General features: G+C 40.5%; 1 protein-coding gene across 3 annotated transcripts in view; it reads left to right on the forward strand.

Moving 5' to 3' along the window:
* The window catches only part of LOC136885259 (ATP-binding cassette sub-family C member 4), a 100072-nt gene that overhangs the window by 30868 nt on the left and 45343 nt on the right, over window positions 1-23861 (forward strand). Inside the window, exons 9-15 of one of the 3 annotated variants that reach the window (XM_067157737.2) lie at window positions 155-265; window positions 1869-2069; window positions 3080-3366; window positions 9966-10149; window positions 12477-12635; window positions 15792-15988; window positions 20884-23252. In XM_067157737.2, the coding sequence (XP_067013838.2) occupies window positions 155-265; window positions 1869-2069; window positions 3080-3366; window positions 9966-10149; window positions 12477-12635; window positions 15792-15988; window positions 20884-23252 (3508 nt within the window). The remainder of the gene's footprint in view (window positions 1-154; window positions 266-1868; window positions 2070-3079; window positions 3367-9965; window positions 10150-12476; window positions 12636-15791; window positions 15989-20883; window positions 23253-23861) is intronic. The other 2 variants (XM_067157738.2, XM_067157739.2) reach the window with 2 other exon arrangements.

The raw sequence follows: 23861 nt of genomic DNA on the forward strand, positions 1-23861 counted from the left end.
TTATTTTTCATCTTGTACTTCTTCTCGAGAACTATGTCCATACCATTCAGCAATTTCTCCCGATCTTCTTCAGTCAACTGACTGTATTTAAATATACGTTGATCGATCTGATTTGGTGACGTATTTGACTAATTCAGATTTTATTTGCCCTCAGGTTTACGCTGTCACTGAAATGTACAACACCCTTAAGCTAGGCTTGGCATACTTCCTACCTCTGGCCTTAACAGCGCTTGGAGAATGCAAAGTGTCCATTGGCAGGATAGAGGTGAGTGGTTATAGACCCAGGGATGGAGTGAGATATTATAAAAAACATTTTTACATTTTTTTTCGGCTAGACGGTAATGCATAGCGCCATAAGTTGCAGGGATACTCCACCCACAGGGGAGATAAAGAGTCTCATAAATCGAAAGAAAAATGGGAGTATCCACAAAACACTGGTAAAATTCATGAATTGTGAGAAAATGAAAGACTTTCTGTGCCTCCTAATCCTATTCTTCTTTCTCCATTAGGGTCTTATAGGGACTGCGAGACAATTTCAATGCTTCATCCTTTGTTGTTCCTTCATCTTCTCACTATGCCTCCTTTTCCTCTCCTCTGATCATTTTGAGCCTGTTTTCTTTTCCTCCCGTCCTTGGAATACTTCCATTTTTAAGATGTCTTTCGAAATAGTCACGGAAGAGTGCTTCAATTAATATTGTATAGTAACAGACGAATATACACGAGTGGCCAAAAGTCATGGGAAGACACTGGATGTGATGTTAATGAGAAGTTGATCCTCCGCGAGCATCAATACGGCGAAGCATCGACTCTGCAAGGTGTTGGAATCGTTCTGGAGGGATTTGAACCCACGCATCTTGCAATTCTACCCACAGTTGGACCTGTGTAGTTGGTGCGAGGTTCATGGAGCTCACACGAGCATGGGCAGCATCCTATAAATGCTGGATTGGATTAAGATCTGGCGATCAGGATGGCCAGTCAGTGGCCTTAACTTCACTGGAGTGCTCCTCCAACCACCAGAGAGCGGTGACATAGCGCACTGTCCTGTTGAAACATCAGGGAACTCTAGGGTCAGAAAGGGATACAAATGGTGTGAAAGAAAAGAATGTCCATATAACGTCCACCTGTCAGCGCTCCCTGCAGCCGGACAATGGGGCCATGAGAACGCCGACCAGACCAGAACTGGGCCACCTCCCGCCTGGACATAACCTTGTTGACACGCAACACCATAGCTTCATGTGGCATGCGCCACACACTCACGCGCTATCACCTCGATACACTTGGAACCGGGATTTATAGGACCATTCCACACACCGCCACTGATCCATGGTCCTTTGCCGATAATCGCGGGCCCATGCACGTCGTCGCGCTCTGTCGAGGTATCTGGAAAGGGACACGAGTTGGTCGTCGGCTGGTGAAGCCTCCGTAACACTCCTGGTAGAAATGTGTTTCTGACTCCCAACATGCGCGCTGATCTGACTCACAGTAGCCCGTCGAGCGCTCAGTATGGTTTGCTGCGGAGGCCAAGTGATGTCCGTTCGTTAAACTCCCGTGGTCTTCTTCTCTCCCAGATACTGAAGATCCACCCTCAACACTATTGACCTGGAAAACCCGAATTCGCGTGTGATCTCCTCAATGCTATGACCCTTGAGCCGATGATCATTCCACGTTCAAAGTCGTGTTGCTATCTTCACACGATACTGCACATTTCCAAATGAGACACCCCTTCCCCCTGACTTTAGGCCACTGAGTGTGTATATTTTTATTTATAAAATTTAAAGAAAATAATATTCTTCTTTGATCGTTCCCCTTACTATGTCTTGCAGTGCAAATACTGTCCTAGTTTCAAAAGAGTATTTGTTTCGTTACAGAAGTTTCTGTTGCTAGAGGAGACAGTAATCAAAGCCCCCTTAACCGAAGACAGTGGTGGTTGTGAAGACGGATCCGTGGTTCTCACTGACGTCAAAGCCGGCTGGATCCCAAACTCTCATGCGTGCACGCTTACTGACATCTCACTCCACATCAAACCTGGAATGCTTTGTGCTGTCGTTGGACACATCGGATCTGGAAAGGTATGTAAAAATGGTGTCAAATCAAATGAGGTGAGTAATAATTAGAGTCTACCCGCACCACGGTAATGCTATGAGGTTTGCATCAACATTAGGGGTTCGGCCCATTAGAACCCCTAGAATGTATGTTACTCCCACTATATTATATTTCAGTTAATGAAAGACAAATTGAAAACAATTAATTTATTTGCACACAACTAATCGTATTTAGAGACATTTGTATGGAATTTGGATTCAAGTGAGGAATTCAGTGCTTTGAAAGGGGGGAAACTGACTCGAGACCTATGAAACTACCAAGAATGAAAAAATCAGTTATCGACACTATAATGAGATGAACCCTGTTTGATAATATGTCTCTCAGTCATGGTCATCCATCAATAATTCACTTCACAGCCTGTACGGTTGCTAGGTAACATCGCGTCACACGTTTCGTACCGCTGATTTTCAGATGATACCCGGCCTTAAGATATGTTCATGCTGGGACTGTACCTACTTACGACCACGGCCGTTACCTTCCCAATCCTAGCCCTTGCCCGCTCTTGCTTCATCGATAACCTTCCATGTTTGGGTCGGCATTTATCCACTAGATAAAAAGTCAAAAATCATCGGAGGCTGACATTATCGTAGACTTTGAAAGGCGTGAAAAGTCTAAAATGAAGTATTTTAATTCCTTATTTCATCAGACATTCATACGTTCTTTATATATATATATATATATATATATATTACTTTATTTTAACTTATATTATCTAAACAAATATCGATTAAATACAGGATATTGATATGAGAAGTCCGTAGCAAATGAATCAATAACACAACAACCCCTCAGTATACACATATTATACCCCTAGTGCCACCGAACAAAGTATTTGAGAATTTTGCATGTTTTTCTGACAATGTATAATAAAACAAAGGTCCTATCATAGTGCCTTGAGGAACCCCAGTCTTAATCATTTCAGGATCAGATAATTATTCTCTGGTGATAATAAGAGCTTATGCCATTGTGTTCTCAGAGCTCGCTGCTGCAGACTTTCCTGGGGGAGCTTTCTCTACGAGAGGGCACCGTGTGTGTAGGAGGGGAGATGTCCTATTGCTCTCAGGAGCCGTGGCTCTTCCAAGGAACTGTGCGCATGAACGTGCTGTTCGGACAGGACTACAAGGAGGTGCGCTACCGAGAGGTGCTTCGAGCATGCGCGCTGGAGCGGGACCTACAGTACCTCAGACGAGGTGACAGCACCCTGGTGGGGGAGAAGGGAACTTCCCTCAGTGGTGGACAAAGGGCCAGGATCAACCTCGCCAGGTAAGAAATGATGGGCATGGTTTCAAATCTTATTAAGTGCACAGATCGTAAGCTAAAAAGTTGTACGTAGTAACGAAACAAGACATGTCAAAACTCTAACCGGCAAGATATAGGTATTCACGTTATGTTTCGGAATCAGTCACGATTAAAATCATTTCCCAATACATGAAGACGCCATTCTAATTATAACATTAGGCCCTGTGACGGGACTGTCACCCTGGATTTCCTCTGTGTTTCCTTATCACCCTCAGCAACAACAGCAATAAATAAGCAATGTATTTCCCCTCCCAATATAATGATTATCATCTTGTGCGTGAGGCCGCGTCGGCGTCCCCCTTTCTTATACTCATTTCATGTACAAGACGTCTCCTTTATGCATGTTCAACTCGTCAATCGTCCATCTCTTCTATTACGAATATTATAGCAAAATTCCATCAAATCATTATAATTTATACTTACGTCTAATCGAAAAAAAGACTGTGTACACGTGCGACTACTATAATAAATGTTATATGTTTTCCCGTCTATTACCATACTGAATGGTGTATGTTTTAAATCATATGCTTCTATCAAAATAGTATTGTAATAATACTGTAATCTATGTATGATAATCAAAAATGTATATGTCGTGTCCATGTCAATATTAAGTAAGTTCCTCGTGTCGTTTGTCCCAATATTTATAACAAAAATTATTCCTTCAGATATGTTAATGCCCATACCACTTCCCACTACTCTTCAAATCACTTCTTATCCATCCTACATATCCGTCACTCCCACTTAAAGTCCTCATTTCCTGGCCAGAGAAAAGGCGTTCCCTTCTAGGTGGCCCGCCCCACCCCATCAGGGTGGGGAATGAAAATTTTAGTGGATAGACATAACATTTCACTTAATACGTTTTGGACCAATTTACTACATTTTGTTACAAAATACGATTTGAAACGTTCATTTGATTCCAGAGTATTTTTATTGACTTTATTGTTAGATACAGTGCATTGTTGTTATTAACACATTGTTACTTGCAAGTAATCTTTCTTCCTCGTGCAAACAGTCGTCATCATGTGTCGGCCTACCAGTTTCTGATGTTCAGCCGAAACTTAAAACTGCGAACTATCGAATTCTTTCCAGCTGTCCCTAAACCTTGTTTTCAGAAGATTCTCGACATCCAGACTTTTATTTAGGATCAGTTAATGCTCTCGGTTTATCAGCTTTTAGCTGGTATTGCTCCCGGTGAGATTCGTAGGGAGGTAGCAGCTAACAAAGAAAGGCTCCAGGCATCTTCTTCAGAAGCACATCTTTTCTATGGATACCACCCAGCCACACAGAGGCTAAAATCTAGGAAAAGTTTTCTCCGCACATCAGTTAACCTTGAGGGGAAAGCACAGAATGCTAGAGTCACAATGTGGAAAGAAAGAATCCACCACCTTTCCAACTGGATAGAGCCGAAGGAAAGTCTTCCATGTGGACACCAGGAGAAGTGGACAGTATGGAAAGCCCTGAACAGACTCCGTACAGAAGTCGGCAGAACCAAAGTAAACTTGCGGAAGTGGGGCTTCTCAAGTGATTCATCACTTTGTGATTGCGGAGAGCAGCAGACGATCCAACATCTATGTCAGTGTGTTTTATGTCCTTCAATGTGCACTATGAAAGACTTGATTGCAGCCTCCCCCAACGCTATTGACGTCGCCCAATACTGGGCAAGCTTCATCTAGCTCTCGAATATTGTTGCTCTATCTGTGATTGTATAATAGACTTGTATATTTGTATAGTAGGAATGTAGATATCTTGTTGCTTTTTGTTAAATATCCATAAGTAAAGTTAATACTTCTGACACGAATAAAGAGAAAGAGAATTATGGGAGGTTCGTGTACCTGGTCCAGCCTTATGCGTTGTTTCAAAAAAAGTTACGAATCGCTTTGAGGGGTCATCAAATCGGCTCCATCTTTACTGTACTGTGGGACCGACCACTTTTCTCGCTTTTCCTCACAATCAGTCTCTTCATTTCTTTAATCCCATACAATTTCTTAAAATGCTTGGCGAGCATCTTGTAGTCGCTTACAACCGACAGCCAACAAAAGACAGGGATAAATGCAGGCTGCAAAACATATCGTGAACATAATACTAATTTGCTTGTTGTTGTTGTAAGTCATAGTGTAATACTTAAGGTACGTGTGAATTTATATATGACAGTGTTGTAATGTTAAACCATAGCTCATTCCCCGTTAAGAAAACTGTATTGCTCTTATGGAGCTACAAGGAGTGAACGCACCCCCTCTGGAGACACCCATAATTCCTCGTAATTTATGGATATTATACTGTACTTTATAATGTATAGTAAAAGGAAGATAAAAAGGACGAGGCATTTTTCCCGTGAGTTATTAAAATAACTATATAACATATCCTTTTTCATAAATACATTCGTAGGGAGGAAGCACAATGACAGGAACAGCCATCGCTTCGTTGCCTTCCTTCTGTGCTGCTCTGGTACAAGCCTCTGTGAACCGCCGGCAGCTTATTTCTGTAGTGAAGTCATCTACAGTATTTATTTGTTGTTCCTGTTTTCTAACCTTTATTGCCTGGAGAAATTTATTAAATGCAATGAAACCCAACCCTCACCCCTAGAGCCTATAACATTATTTCTATTTTCTCCCCCAATTTTCCTTACACTTTGTTGCAAGTGTAATAGTTATTATTATTATTATTATTATTATTATTATTATTATTATTATTATTATTATTATGTCCGGCTACATGGCTAAATGGTTAGCGTGCTGGCCTTTGGTCAAAGGGGCCCCGGGTTCGATTCCCGGCAGGGTCAGGAATATTAACCATAATTGGTTCATGTCGCTGGCACGGGGGCTGGGTGTATGTGTCGTCTTCATCATCATTTCATCTTCATCACGACGCGCAGGTCGCCTACGGGAGTCAAATCAGAAAGACCTGCATCTGGCGAGCCGAACTTGTACTCGGACACTCCCAGCACTAAAAGACATACGCCATTTCATTTTTCATTATTATTATTATTATTATTATTATTATTATTATTATTATTATTTACCTAGTTATTTACACACTTTATTTGGTGTAAATCATGGTCGTAACAAAACATGTGAGGTTATTTCACGACACGTCCGCTGTATGTATGTTAATATGAGTGTATTCAATGTAAGAACACGTAATTATTATTTATTATTATTATCTGTAAATATGATGCATAAATCCAGTGTAATGTTGTGTAACACACGGTAATAGTCCAGCACAACGAATCTTGTCACTACAGTTCTACAGAAAATGCCATTCATTATAAATAGCTTATTGCAGAATCTAGAAATTTCGAGAAAACATCTTGTGTCATATTCTTCTAGAAGCCTGGGCAGGCAATGTATATAAAGAGGCAGTCTTGGTAGTTGGAGTTGAGTTGTTAGCGAGACTTATAGTAGAAGTCGTTAGCCGAGTGGGTGAACTCATGTTGTGATTTTGTTGAGTTGGCATTCGGTTGACATGCTAATGTAGCAGTCTTCTTCTTCTTTTCCGTAGAAGTGTTTTGTTCGAAATGTGGTTATTGATGTGTGTGTGTGTATAATTTGTAAATAAAAACAATGTACACAATTGACAACATTTCGTGTGTGCGTCTTTGTGAGTACAACAACTTCAATGATGAGGGTTTTTTATGTGCCGTAGTTAACGTTGATTCTGTATAAACCAAAAACGAACCCCTGTAAAGCCCCCGTCCCCTTTAGTTCATAAAATAATTTGTAGCGTAGTTTCTACCGCTTTTCGTCTTGAACTTGAATACTGAATTTCACAAATTTATGTGCCGCTGGTTTCCTCTGATGCTGTTGAGCAACACTGTTGCCATAAGAGCAATACTGTTGCCATAAGAGCAACACTGTTGCCATAAGAACAACACTGTTGCCATAAGAGCAATACTGTTGCCATAAGAGCAACACTGTTGCCATAAGAGCAACACTGTTGTCATAAGAGCAACCCTGTTGCCATAAGAGCAATACTGTTGCCATAAGAGCAACACTGTTGTCATAAGAGCAACACTGTTGCCATAAGTGCAACACTGTTGCCATAAGAGCAACACTGTTGCCATAAGAGCAATACTGTTGCCATAAGAGCAACACTGTTGCCATAAGAGCAACACTGTTGCCATAAGAGCAACACTGTTGTCATAAGAGCAACACTGTTGTCATAAGAGCAACACTGTTGCCATAAGAGCAACACTGTTGCCATAAGAGCAATACTGTTGCCATACGAGCAATACTGTTGTCATAAGAGCAACACTGTTGCCATAAGAGCAACACTGTTGCCATAAGAGCAACACTGTTGCCATAAGAGCAACACTGTTGCCATAAGAGCAACACTGTTGTCATAAGAGCAATACTGTTGTCATAAGAGCAACACTGTTGCCATAAGAGCAACACTGTTGCCATAAGAGCAACACTGTTGTCATAAGAGCAACACTGTTGCCATAAGAGCAACACTGTAGCCATAAGAGCAATACTGTTGTCATAAGAGCAACATTGTTGCCATAAGAGCAACACTGTTGTCATAAGAGCAACACTGTTGCCATAAGAGCAACACTGTTGTCATAAGAGCAATACTGTTGCCATAAGAGCAACTAAGAGCAACACTGTTGTCATAAGAGCAACACTGTTGCCATAAGAGCAATACTGTTTTCTCAACATGGAATGAGCCACAGTAATAAGTATACCTCGGATTTGTTGGTGGTAATAGGTTAGAATGTAAAGTAATTTGGTTTGTAGGAAGTGTCATGCAATCCGTTGTACCATAATGTAGGAAGAGTAGCATAAATTAAAGGAGTTCTATATGCTGTACCCCTAATATCTATGCAAATCTCATAGCATAACCGCTGTACAGTGTAGCGTATACTTGTTACTGGCTTAAGTATGTTTGTATTCTAACCTATCAGCACCTAATAATCCGGACTCTAGTAATAAGTTCAACCTAAGCATTGGAAATGCTTGAGTTGTGTGTGAATTTGTATTTGATGATGCTGGATTAAAAATATTCCCTTAATGTTAGCCTACATGTTTCTATATTATTCTTCGAATAACCCTTTTGAGGGTACGATATATCAACATTGGTTACTTTTCTTGGCATTTAACTTTCTTCGTGTCCTAACTTCCTTCATTTTCTGAGAATGTTGTTCCTTTTCCTCCTGAGTTCATTTTCTTTCAGTTGTTAATTTCTTTCTCTCCTGAAATCCTGCCTCCCATGTTACTTCTCTGAAACGTGTTCTGTTTTGTATCGTATATATTTTAATTCCAGTGTTTTTCATATCCTATTTAATTTCAATGAAACACTTTGGCTTGGATTTGTAACTGTTCAATAAGTTAAAGATTTGTCTAGACAGTCTATAAATGTGTCCAATAAACTGGAGTATTCTTTTCCTCATTATAGTTGTCAGATTTTCAACTTTTAAATACAGCTCTCTGCTTGAGCGTAGTTTTAAATTCGGCTTTGTTGTTTCTTATAGGTCCCAGTATTTTTCTAAAAATTCTTCTTTCAACTTTTTATATTTGTACAAGATCCCCAATTCTTATAATTTTAAGAGTTTCTGCTGCATTTAAAATTTCTGGCTGGGCAACTGTTTGATAATAATCTTAATTTCAAGTTCCAGTGTAGAGATTTCTTATTGTATATATTTGAAACATCCTTTGCATTTTATTTAATCTTATATCTATAGTTACCTTTTCTTTTTTGCTGTTTGTTATCCATTCTCAAAGGTATTTAATGCAATCTGTCCGAGATATTATGTTAGTGTTAATTGTGATATTTTGAGGGGCATTAATGATGTTTCTAATGAATTTTGTTTTTTCAAATGATATTTGCAATAGTATTTTGGCTGCTTATTTCTGTATTTCTCGTATTTGTTCCTGAGCATTATCTAATGAGTCTGTAATTAACGCCATGTCATCTGCGAAAGCTAAACAATCTATAATGATTTTATTTGGATTTCTTCTTACTTGAACATCTTCAGTATTGATGGCTTTCCTCCGTTCTCGTACTACCTTCTCTAATAGCCTACACAGTTGAGTTCTTCTTCTCATTATTTCTCTAACCATCAAACCGCGCCTGCGCCTCCATAGCAAATATAGAAAGAGGCGAGGCACATTACTTGTGGAAATGTTAGTGAAAAATTAACTATTACTATATCTGGTGGGGACATTAGTCCGTTCGCCTTGTAATCCGTCCAGGAGCAGCATTCATCCTGGAAGAGCCACAACCCGTTCTACAGCACAGTAACACAGGTGTCCTTGCAGTGGAATGACCAGGAGTTAAACCGGCAACTTGTCCGTCCACGCCGTTAAGCGGCCATGCATACCCTTCAGGCGTTCTAATTTTCGATACTAGTGGACCTGTTTGTTCCCACCAGATGCTGGTACGTTCAAGTATAATTCTAAACTTTCAATTACGGTTTAAGTTGATACAATTAAATTTGCATTTGGGGGCGCTAAAACAGTATACCACGGGCACCACGTTGGGCAGGCCTTTTTCTCTCCTTCTGGGTAGGATCCCAGGATTCTTCCAGCTTTTTGAGGGCCAATACTGATAACATGCTTGCATTCTAGGGCCGTGTACCGAAAGGCGGACATCTACCTGCTAGACAACCCCTTAGCTTCTGTAGACACTGAAGTCGCTCGTCAATTGTTCACCGAGTGTATCTGTACGTTTCTGAAAGGGAAGACCAGGATCCTCGTCACTTATCAGCGACAGTTCCTCGAGCAAGTCGATCTCATCCTAGTTCTCAACAACGTAAGTAAACATATATCCATAGCTCATGAACACTTCACAATCACTTTCTTGAAACTATAATAATAATAATAATATTAATAATAATAATAATAATAATAATAATAATAAATTAAAAACAGTCCTTGGGCTTGCCGAGTCTATTGCTGTTGAACCTGACGGCATACAGATATAAGTATGCCGGTTGATCAGCCTCAAAATTTCATGAGCCATTTTGTTTCCTTTCTTAAAATTTGTATAACATAGAATTTCCACAAGGATATTTCTTGTAAATAAGCTATCCAACTGTTAAATACAGTACAGCTAATTTAGTTACAAAAATAGACAATATAATCTCAAATATACAAGATAAAATTAAATGATTAGAAAGACTTTTAAACAAAAATAAAATACACGGATACATGTTAAAAATCTTATAAACTAACTGCTGTTTTGCGTCTAAGAAGGATAAAGAACAAATAATTCCTTTGATGTTTTTTGAAAACCACAAGGAACAAAGTACAAGGACAATTAAATTAAAAATTAAACAAACGGACAGGTTAAGAACATCTTTAAAATGTCTTGATGAATAGTGTCTAAAAAGAGGATGAAAAGCGGGGGTAAAAATTAATGCTTATGGTGTTCAAAGCAGTAAAACCACAGGTGAAGAGATGAAGCTAAAATATTCCTTTGTTATGGCTAAACATGACATGTTGAACGCTGTAGAAATTTTAATTGAATTATTAAAAATATACTACCCACTCTAATATACACTGAATGTGAACGTATTGCATTGAATGTATTTCTGGTATATTTACACGAACTACAATGAAACGATAGACTGTTACTTTGTTATGTAAATCTATATAAATAACGTTGTAGGGGGTCCGCTGTCTGTAATTTCGTTTGTTTTGCCAATTTTTCTGATATTTATCCGTTTTAGGTCAACTCAAGACCAAATCGCTGGTTTTTAATTTTCGTGTCTGTTTGTCTGTTTGTTCCACCATCACGGCGAAACAGCTGGAGAGATCTCAACCAAACTTCATATTTGGATTATACTCATCCCGAGGAAAGTTTTGATATGCATATCATATTAAAATCTTTGAACAGACGGGGTTTTATAGGAAAACCAGAACGGTTTTCCTCCATTTTCTCTTATACTATTTATTTTCTGTAAACTCCGTGGACTGTATGTGAAACTCATCTTCATTATAAACAACTTTCGTTATGCTCATAATTTACCTTACTCTTCAAATGACGGAGAAATTTACTATTTTCTGCGGGTATCATGCTCTGCAATGAGTGACCGACAGACCGTGAATGAACCTACAAGTTACCATGGCAACATCCCTGACTGCATGCCAGCAGGGAAGTAACTTATTGCCATTTTCCTCATCATGCCTTTAAATTCGTGGTTGTTCCTTGGGTAGAAGGCAAGAGAGGCGTCAATCGGCCATTCTGCGGAATATTGGCGGAATATCGTTGGAGGTTATAACCGTATGACCAGTGGCCATATGTTCGCAAAATTTTATGATTCCAGGGTCACATGAGTACCAAAAAAAATAAAGTAGTATGTGAAAACTGTACCAAATTTTACCCCATTCAATGAATAACTGAATCTAATGCATAATTATAGGAGATACGAAAAAATGTCACAGGACCAACCATGTAGAGCACTGAACGCGTCGTCTGATGGTGAAGTCCGTTTGTAGGTGCTATTTAATATAGTCTTACTCACTGCATTTACAGTAATTTACGGAGAAATCCGTATACAATGTAGAATACCGAACGAAGCACGGGTAATTTGTTAGTTTCTTTATAAATAAGTCATATAGACTAGGCTTCAACACGTAGGTATTGAAGAGTCTTTATTCATCCCAAATATTTACGAAGTCCTCATGGACAACATGTCGAAACATATGTTTAAATCTTTCCTTTGTCATTTGTGATGTCTTTTTATATGTTTGTTGAACAATCTTTTTTATGTTTGCTAATTTGGTTTTTTGATATTACTTATAAATTTATATATACAACTGAAGATGGCACGGAGATAAGGGCAGAAACTAGTCCTGATTAAACGATATTTTAAAACAATGTTATTGTGTTGGTTACGGGGAATAATCCCTTCTATTTCCATTGTCATTGTGAATCATCAAGACGGGAATGAAAATAATAAATTACGTCACTTTCCTATTCATTCAGTACAGTAATGCATGCTTTTGGAAATTACTTTTTGCATTGGTCAGCTATGATTTTGGCCTGTACAACATTATTAAATATATGAAGATGCGTTTTGATAAACAACGTTACACAGCAAGGACTCGGCACTTATAACGTTTCCTTCATTTCAGGGTCACATAGCTGGTGTCGGGACGTATCAAGAGCTCGTGAGCGATAGTTTCATATTCAACCAGTTGATGGATAAAACTGATGACCTTTTGCCAGAAGAAAACAGCAGCAAGGAAACGAAGGAAAAAGAGCCTGATAAATTTGAAGGGACTGAGAAACAGGTAAGCAGAGTTTAACTCTTATTCCTACAATCAGGTCGTTTGTTAGTGGTAGCCTGCGTTGCACACTTTTAGACGGGTAAAAGAGGCAATGTGGTTAGCAAATATTGTACATCATTTCATCTAAATAACAAGAACTGACGCAGACAGAGAATTAAACATAGATGAAAGAAAAAGAGCGAAACAAGTAATTGTTGAATCCAAGAAGCTATCATGAGAATATTTCAGTAATAACCTGCCAAGGAAAACTTTCTGGACAATAGCAACTTGTCTTGAAGGGGAAAAGGAAATAAATAGTATTTCGGGTAAATCAGGTGAACTCATAGTAGATCCCAGGGAGTCACTGGACAGGTGGAAGGAATATTTACAAAAACCGCTCAAAGTAAAAGGAAATCTTTCTGGTGACGTCGCGAACAACCGAACTCATGCGGAGGAGGACAATGATGTCAATGAAGTTACGCTTGAAGAAGTGGAAGGATAATAAATAAACATCATTGTCATAAACGGGGGAAATAGATTAAATTAGACATAAAATGAAATATAGTGGGAAGGCGCAGATAAAATGACTTCATAGATTATTAAGATTAGCATAGAAATTTAGTTAAAAAAAGCTAGTTGCTTTACGTCGCACCTACACAGAGAGGTCTTATAGCAACGATGGGATAGGAAAGGGCTAGGAGTGGGAAGGAAGCGGCCGTGGCCTTAATTAAGGTACAGCCCCAGCATTTGCTTGGTGTGAAAATGGGAAAACATGGAAAACCTCTTCAGGGCTGCCGACAGTGGGGTTCGAACCCACTATCTCCCGGATAGAAATTTAGTAAGTTACCTTCCGATAGGGAAAATGCTCTGATTGCACCTAGCAGTAAGCAAGGAAACGGGAACGATTCCAACAACTGTCGAGGTATTTCATTGATCGGTATACCAGGTAAGGTTTTTCACTGCCATTTTGTAGGGTATGTTATGGTAAGATGGACGGAAACCAGTATAGTTTCAGAACACACAGGGGCTGTCAGAATCAGATTTTCACTTTGAACCATATCATTGAAAGCGCTACAAGAGGCATAGAGAGTTATGTGTATGCTTCGTAGATCTAGAGAAGGCATACAAATTACCGAGGAAAAATATGTTAGCCGCACAAGCGGATTATGTGATTAGGGGTATATTATTATCAAAACAATTAAACAAGTGAATTCGTCTTTGATTCATCTGATGATCTTGCTGTTTATTTCCCAATGCAAACCTGTATTGAGCAGGAAACACCTTAAATGGAGCTAATATGACGTCATCATTTCCTACTCGTACAGTAAGCCATCTGGTGGCGAACGTGAGTACTAAATCCAATAGACCAATGGTAAGTATTCTCAGTTTCAAACACTCATTATTAGAGAAGACTTCTTCGAAGGAAAGTAAACTCATGTCCTCATCTCGAGGTGGTGCAGATCTTTTCAGACACACCCCCAGTGGAGGTAAACTACATGTACCATTTCAACCAGCCCTCCTGCCATTGTTAAATTTCTGGCCGTACCAGGCCTTCGAGTACGGCAGCTGACAGTGCTAACCGTTGCGCTACGGAGGCGGCCTCCAGCTCGTGAAGAGGTGAGATTTTCTTCTGAAGACGCGGAGCAGATTCCACCTCGTTTTCTTGACATGGTAGAAGCTTCATTATCAAGTCTTATTATAATTACTGGACTTGAAAGCATCAATGTAAATACAAGCAATTAAATAATCAAGTAAATAAATAATTAGCTAATGAAATAAAGCAACATACTACTACAGTCAACGAGTTCTTGGAGGAGCGCCTTCAGTGTAAGCAACACTGTGAACACCTATGTACTACAGTCAACCTGTTTATGAACTGGCGCCTTCAGTGTAGGCAACACAGTGTGCGCCTATGTACTATAGTCAGTAAGTTCTTGGACGGGCGCCTTCAGTGTAAGCAACACAGTGTACTCCTATGTACTACAGTCAATAAGTTCTTGGGCGGGCGCCTTCACTGTAGGCAACACAGTGTACACCTATGTACTACAGTCAATAAGTTCTTGGGCGGGCGCCTTCAGTGTAGGCAACACAGTGTACACTTATGTACTACAGTCAGTATGTTCATGAACTGGCGCCTTCAGTGTAGGTAACACACTGTGCACGTATGTACTACAGTTAATAAGTTCTTGGACGAGCGCCTTCAGTGTAGGCAACACAGTGAACACCTATGTACTACAGTCAGCCTGTTTATGAACTGGCGTCTTCAGATTAAGCAACACAGTGTACACCTGTGTACTACAGTCAATAAGTTCTTGGACGGGTGCCTTCAGTGTAGACAACACAGTGTACACCTATGTACTACAGTCAGTATGTTCATGAACTGGCGCCTCCAGTGTAGGCAACACAGTGTACACCTATGTAGTACACTCAGTATGTTTATGAACTGGCGCCTTAAGTGTAGGCAAAAGAGTGTACGCCTCTGTACTACAGTCAGCCTGTTTATGAACTGGAGCCTTCAGTTTAAGCAACACATTGTACACCTATGTACTACAGTCAGTATGTTCATGAACTGGCGCCTCCAGTGTAGGCAACACATTGTACACCTATGTACTACAGTCAGTATGTTCATGACCTGGCGCCTTAAGTGTAGGCAACACATTGTACACCTATGTACTACAGTCAGTATGTTTATCAACTGGCGCCTTAAGTGTAGGCAACACAGTGTACACCTATGAACTACAGTCAGTATGTTCATGGACTGACGTTAACATTTCAAGGATCACATAGTTTTTGACTGCCTTCTCACGACTTTTTCCGTCGTGGTGATTCGGGCGATTTCAACTTGAACATCTCAAATTTTTCGCTAGCGGATGTGCCTAATTTTGGGCAGAACATGAAATTCCCCTGCTGCTCAAACTACGACATTCTCAAGTTCTGCCGCTCACATTTGACTGCCCTTCACAACAGGGACTGTAGTTCTGTTTATACTGTATGCACACAACTACCTCTTGTTGAAACTAGCAAAGAACCGGCACGACAATATTCTGTAGTGCACCATTTCGACACTAGACGGCCAGTCGACGAACTTAATGACTCTACTACATATAGACTTAATAAATAAATTAAGTAAATAAAAATATATAAACGAGTGTAGATCCAATGTTCTCCGTCTTTGTGCAGGTTGAGAAGCAGACTCAAGATGAGGAGGACGCTGATAGCGAGACAGCAGAACTCCTGGCCAAAGGTCGTGTGCATAAGAAGGTATACTCCAAGTACTTACTGGCTGGGTCCAGTGTCTTCAGGGTTGTCATGTTGGTAGCAGTGTTTGTTATATCTCACGGAGTTCTGTGCACTACAGACTGGTGGACGGCGTACTGGTGGGTATAAGAGCAGGAGGCAAACTTGAACTTTAGTTCTAGATCTTCTTTATGTATTCTTTGAATGGGAGAGGGCGAGATTATTTCTAAACAGGTGGGAGCTGTGTCGAAGATGCAGCGATGTAGATGATTATAACCCCACCACTACTATCAATGACCACACACACACATATTGACGGCCTAGTTCTAATACCACGTTTCTGACAATGGTCTTCCTATCCATGATTTTCCTTAAGACTGATCACGCCTCCCAGCCACATATGGATATATAGTCCATCAGAACATTTCCCGTTGTTTTCATTTACCTTTGCCAGAAAATTTAACCTTTATTCTGCACTTATTCTACATTATTCTGTAGAGTGTGTAAATACCTCAGACAAACAACATTCACACAGTACGATACGGCAAGCTTCATTTTCCGTTACATATCGGCGCAGGAAAATAAACACAACGAAAATTGTTGTGATGGACTGGATATCCATATGTGTCTGGGAGGTGTGACCAGTCTTAAGGAAAATAATGGATAGGAGGAGCTTTGTCAGAAATGTGGTATTGTAACTTGGCCATCGATATACTATATATATATATATATATATATACAGGATTATTCACCTAAATTGTCCACCTCAAATCACTCTTGAACCGCTCAAGATATCGACTTTATGTGTTCAATGTTAGTAAAGGTACCAAGGGGCTCATAATCGAACTTAGAGTACTTTATCATAGCGTCAACATCTTCTGAAATAATGGTACAAACTTTGTTTCCTTAAATCAATGAAACACTCTAAATTACTGCTCAAAAAGTATTATCTGTACGTGATTAGTTTGTATATTACTTTAAAGCAGAATTATGACTGCACAGGATGTGACCGTAGTAGCTGAAAAATGCGGCTTCAAGTTGGATGAACATACTGAGCAGATTCTGGTCTTAAATTGAGGAGGAAATATTTCTACATGTGCCTCCATCAGTGGCACCACAGACATCGTATCGATAATGAGTTTTTTGCCTCGTATGTTAGAGCATGTCTGGAGGGACACTTGGGATGGCAGTAGTCACCCTTTGTCTGAGACGCATTAAATCAGGTACCACTACAGTAAAGAAGTTCGTTTACTGACACCTGCAGTGTAGGCAACACAGCAAACACTCATGTACGAGTACAGTAAAGAAGTTCGTGTACTGACACCTGCAGTGTAGGCAACACAGCAAACAGTCATGTACGAGTACAGTAAAGAAGTTCATGTACTGACACCTACAGTGTAGGCAACACAGAAAACACTATGTACGAGTACAGTAAAGAAGTTCATGTACTGACACCTACAGTGTAGGCAACACAGCAAACACTCATATACGAGTACAGTAAAGAAGTTCGTGTACTGACACCTGCAGTGTAGGCAACACAGCAAACACTCATGTACGAGTACAGTAAAGAAGTTCGTGTACTGACACCTGAAGTGTAGGCAACACAGCAAACACTCATGTACGAGTACAGTAAAGAAGTTCGTGTACTGACACCTGCAGTGTAGGCAACACAGCAAACACTCATGTACGAGTACAGTAAAGAAGTTCGTGTACTGACACCTACAGTGTAGGCAACACAGCAAACACTTGTGTACGAGTACAGTAAAGAAGTTCGTGTACTGACACCTGCAGTGTAGGCAACACAGCAAACACTCATGTACGAGTACAGTAAAGAAGTTCGTGTACTGACACCTGCAGTGTAGGCAACACAGCAAACACTCATGTACGAGTACAGTAAAGAAGTTCGTGTACTGACACCTGCAATGTAGGCAACACAGCAAACACTCATGTACGAGTACAGTAAAGAAGTTCGTGTACTGACACCTGCAGTGTAGGCAACACAGAAAACACTCATGTACGAGTACAGTAAAGAAGTTCGTGTACTGACACCTGAAGTGTAGGCAACACAGCAAACACTCATGTACGAGTACAGTAAAGGAGTTCGTGTACTGACACCTGCAGTGTAGGCAACACAGCAAACACTCGTGTACGAGTACAGTAAAGAAATTCGTGTATTGACACCTGCAGTGTAGGCAACACAGCAAACACTCATATACGAGTACAGTAAAGAAATTCGTTTACTGACACCTGCAGTGTAGGCCACACAGCAAACACTTGTGTACGAGTACAGTAAAGAAGTTCGTGTACTGACACCTGCAGTGTAGGCAACACAGCAAACACTCATGTACGAGTACAGTAAAGAAGTTCGTGTACTGACACCTGCAGTGTAGGCAACACAGCAAACACTCATGTACGAGTACAGTAAAGAAGTTCGTGTACTGACACCTGCAGTGTAGGCAACACAGCAAACACTCATGTACGAATACAGTAAAGAAGTTCGTGTACTGACACCTGCAGTGTAGGCAACACAGCAAACACTCATGTACGAGTACAGTAAAGAAGTTCATGTACTGACACCTACAGTGTAGGCAACACAGCAAACACTCATGTACGAGTACAGTAAAGAAGTTCGTGTACTGACACCTGCAATGTAGGCAACACAGCAAACACTCGTGTACGAGTACAGTAAAGGAGTTCGTGTACTGACACCTGCAGTGTAGGCAACACAGCAAACACTTGTGTACGAGTACAGTAAAGAAGTTCGTGTACTGACACCTACAGTGTAGGCAACACAGCAAACACTTGTGTACGAGTACAGTAAAGAAGTTCGTGTACTGACACCTGCAGTGTAGGCAACACAGCAAACAGTCATGTACGAGTACAGTAAAGAAGTTCGTGTAATGACACCTGCAGTGTAGGCAACACAGCAAACACTCGTGTACGAGTACAATAAAGAAGTTCGTGTACTGACACCTGCAATGTAGGCAACACAGCAAACACTCGTGTACGAGTACAATAAAGAAGTTCGTGTACTGACACCTGCAGTGTAGGCAACACAGCAAACACTCGTGTACGAGTACAATAAAGAAGTTCGTGTACTGACACCTGCAGTGTAGGCAACACAGCAAACACTCATGTACGAGTACGGTAAAGAAGTTCGTGTAATGACACCTGCAGTGTAGGCAACACAGCAAACACTCGTGTACGAGTACAATAAAGAAGTTCGTGTACTGACACCTGCAGTGTAGGCAACACAGCAAACACTTGTGTACGAGTACAGTAAAGAAGTTCGTGTACTGACACCTGCAGTGTAGGCAACACAGCAAACACTCATGTACGAGTACAGTAAAGAAGTTCGTGTACTGACACCTGCAGTGTAGGCAACACAGCAAACACTCATGTACGAGTACAGTAAAGAAGTTCGTGTACTGACACCTGCAGTGTAGGCAACACAGCAAACACTTGTGTACGAGTACAGTAAAGAAGTTCGTGTACTGACACCTGCAGTGTATGCAACACAGCAAACAGTCATGTACGAGTACAGTAAAGAAGTTCGTGTACTGACACCTGCAGTGTAGGCAACACAGCAAGCAGTCATGTACGAGTACAGTAAAGAAGTTCGTGTACTGACACCTACAGTGTAGGCAACACAGCAAACAGTCATGTACGAGTACAGTAAAGAAGTTCGTGTACTGACACCTGCAGTGTAGGCAACACAGCAAACACTCATGTACGAGTACAGTAAAGAAGTTCGTGTACTGACACATACAGTGTAGGTGTACTATAGCCAACATGTTCGTGGACTGGTGATAACCGTTCAAAAGTCTCATAGTTTTGATCTGCCTTTTCGAAACATTTTCCCACTGTGGTTGTTCGGGCGATTTCGACTTGATCATGTAAAACGTTTCGCTAGCAGATTAGCCTAATTTTTTTCAGAACTTAAAATTTTCCTGGTGCTCAAACATTCTCAATTTCCGCAGCTGACATTCATCCACCGTACACAACAGAGACCATAGTTCTGCTTATACTGTGTGCACACACCAGTCTCTTGTCGGGACTGGCGAAGAACTGACATGACATTCCACGAACTTCATGACTCTACTAAGTATATTCTCACATGAAGAATGTTCCTAATGTATCCCCACAAGAAGCAGCCCATTGGAGGGAGATTGGAGCCTTTAAGGCGGCCAAGGAATAGGACAACCTCTACCAGTCAAACCACTCGGAAACCGAGCATTCAGCACGTCGCGTGCATTTGCCTTGAAATGCGGCGGCGCCTCTCCTTGCATAAAAATAACACGGACATTGGTTTCTTGTTCGATTTGTTGTATCTGAGGGAAAACAAGTCTCAAACATATCCGTGTAAACGTCCCCAACGAGCTTTCTAATGAACGAACCACATCGTAGTGACGTGGCTACACAGCACACGTGGAGACGCGCTAATCATAGCAAGGGTTGCATTAACATGTGAAGGTCCCGCAATGACTACTAGCTTCGATTTCAAAAAAACTCCCTACTTTTCTTATCTCTTTGAGATCGTAATCACCTCAACATGTCCATCCAACCTTAAGCAGCATATTTTTTAAATATCGGAATTCCTTTTCGATGACCCAATATGTAGGAGAGGAAAGCATGGATTGCGGGTTGTAGCATAACGAATATACTGTAATGTTTTGATTTTCGCTAAGGAGAAATATAGCAGTTGGACCGAGCAGCGGCGATTGAGAATTAAAAGTGGGCGGGCCAAAAAATTTACAAAAAATGAAAATTACAGAGAGGTAAAGATTGACAGTAAAGAGATTAAAGGAAAGAATTAGGCGATAAAGAAACAGGTGTTTTATAAATTGCTTTTTTTATTTAATTCCTATTTTCAGACGGCTAAAATGGAATACAAATTTAATTCTTTCTCCACGAAGTCACTGGTTGGACCAGATGTAGGCCACTTGTTATACATATTTCTTTTACCTTCGATTGAAACCTTAGTCTCAAAACTCACGAGCCGCCACTGGTGTATTACTGTTGTTTCTGTTTCCAGGATCAACCAGGTGAACGTGAGGAAGAACTTCACTATAGCACCACCACCAGAAGTAAGGAAGGAAAACATCTCGCACACTCCGAAAGCAACGCACGTCCCTCATCACAGAAACCACTCGGCGTCGGAGATGATCGTGAGTGCCATCGAGATCCTGGAAACACTGGACATGAAGTACATTCTCAACAACCTGAAGCACGCCACTGTAACTCGTCACGAACATCACACTCTGCCGCCGTCACTGCGGGGCTGGAACGACAGTGACTCAACCAGTAAGAACTCAACCGGTTACGAGAGTAGCACTGTATCATTGCTCCCAGGATTGAATAGCAACCATCCAGTTAGTGGAGTTCAAGGAACGGGTACTTCGAATAACAGTGATACTAACCTGCTACTAAGGAACATATCCGTTCCAGATAACGCCATAGCAAGCCTTAACGGATCATCAATGCTAGTGAAGAATGACAGTGATTCTAGCCAGTTACATGGTACCTCTTTATTAACAGGAAAAACTGTTTTAGATAACAGTTCATCGCTGCTACAAAGATCTGATAACAGCGACTTCAGATTTGCAAATGTAACGACATCATCACCTGTTCCGGAAGGAATAAGTTATAATCAATCACGGGTATTGAACAGTAGTGATTTTAATTTCTTGGGTCAAGAACGATTAATTAAGAATGTGTCATCTGGAGATAATACGAGTGTAAATAGCAGTGACTTTAGAATGTTAACAGATAACGCGTTAGTAAACAATTCAAAGAGTGAGGGAAACATGGCAGTTACTCAGAATCTGACATCGTTGCAAGAATCTCGTGGTGGAGGTTTGGATAAAGCGACGCTTCTGAAAAATAATACTCAAGGACTTGAACTGGCAGTGAATCACAGTTTATCGCGGCAACATAACTTGAATTCAAGTGACATTAATGTGCTAAACAATGAGCAGGTTTTGAAACATACAACTCCTCGACAAGTGTCGAACATTAATAATGGAACTCTTGCAGTATTACGTGATCATAAGACGAATGAAAGTTTGGAAAATGACACTTCTGTGAAAAGATTGCCTCATGTGAAAGAAAGTTTCTCCACAACACCAACATTCACGGAAGTTAATAACAGGACAATTTTGAAACCTGGTCAGGGAATGTCCTTGGCAACGGAACGAAGTCTACCAACTGAAATACTTGCTGTAACATTCCATAACTCCCATTTGACATCTGCAAATATGTTAAAAGCTCGCGATGGACTTGAACCAACATCAACTGAAAAACCGAATTTAACAAACTCGAACACCAGGCATGAGGCAACTACTGTAGAGGCAGAATATGATTTCCCCTCACTAAAAACCAGTACGGCTGAAAATCTAGGAGAATTTAAAACTGTTCAAGGAGAAGGAATTTCGTCAAGTGAAATTAAAATTGTGGGCAAGACCGCATCAAGGTTGGACAGAAACGAAACTCGCCAGTCAAATCACGATGCAGGCACTGTTAATAATAAAAATGACAGTAAAGTTCATGCTGTAAGAAGGAGAGGAATTGACGAAAATAGGACTGTAGAATGGAGCACGAATGAACTACAAAAGGATAAATCTAAAGACAAAGAAGCAATAATCCTAGAAACAAATAATAGTGATATGAATATAAGTAATTCATTGCCACCTAGTGATGTTTCCGATAGAGATCCTGCTGTATCTGTTAACACTAGAACGGAAGCACGATCAGATTTCGTGTCTGGAGGGCCTGTCACGATATACAGCACAACTACCCAAACAAACATGCAAATTAATTCGTCCGATCAAGGCAGAAACGAAACATCCAACGGAATGAATATGTCCAAGACCCCATCAAATCTGGAAATATCAACTGAGAAACTTCATCTGAACAGCACGGCAAATTCAAGCCAGGAAAATATTGTGGTGTCACAAGAAAATTTTGCATCGTCAACTTCAACGGTGAAAACAAGTGTTTCACAAAATTATTCAACAACAACTTCATCTCTTCCAAAAAGTACAGCGAGTTCTACAGCGAGAAATATAACCGATATACGGAAAACAGAAAAAGTTTCCGATAAGTCTGCGCAACAGAACGAGTTAATCCACAAGAAATTGCATTATTTTAACACCACTTTCAAGGAAGTTTCCTCTAACACCAACACGCACGTGAATTCAACAGAGGGGTTTACCCAAGAGCAGGCTGTCTCAGAGAGATATTTATGGATATACACAGCTCTCGTTGCGGGCAGCACTCTGATCATGGCCCTCAGAACTAACTTCCTTGTTGATCTCTGCACAAGATCTTCAAAAGGCCTGCACGAAAAGATGTTCTCCTCTGTTCTACATACAACCATGAGATTTTTCGACACAAATCCATCCGGTGAGTACGAATTCTTAGAAAATTATTTCATTTTAACTAATGCCCCAAATGGCAGGAAATTTCTCTGGAAGTCATTAACTTCTGTTGCTCTTGTTGACTCAGACTTGTCGTTTTGATTCATTACTGGTCTTGTGCAGATAAAAAATACACAAAACGTTTTGGTCTACTTGGCAGTAAATTAGGTCTCTGTTGACCCTTGAGACTGTGATAGTATTGACTTTCGCTCATTCATGTACAGGAGCACGCCATTACTTATTTGTTTTCAACAAGGTCGTTATACCCATGTTGTGTTTCACAGACATTTAATTTACAGATCAGATCACTCAGAGAGCAAACTCGTGGTTTCTGTTGTTTAATTATACTAGTAGTCAGTAAGTTCGTACTAGCGCCTACAGTGTAGGCACCAAGGCAGACATTCATGTGTTAGAATCTAGAAGTTTTTGAACTGGCACCTACAGTGTAGGCAACACGGCATACACTCATGTATTATAGTCAAGAAGTTCTTGGACTGGAGCCTACAATGTAGGCAACGCAGTGTACATCTATGTACTGCAGTCAATAACTTATTGGACAGGAGCCTACAGTGTAGGCAATACAGTGTACACCTAT

The sequence above is a fragment of the Anabrus simplex genome, chromosome 14 (assembly GCF_040414725.1).
Source record: "Anabrus simplex isolate iqAnaSimp1 chromosome 14, ASM4041472v1, whole genome shotgun sequence".
NCBI classification, from domain to species: Eukaryota; Metazoa; Arthropoda; class Insecta; order Orthoptera; family Tettigoniidae; genus Anabrus; species Anabrus simplex.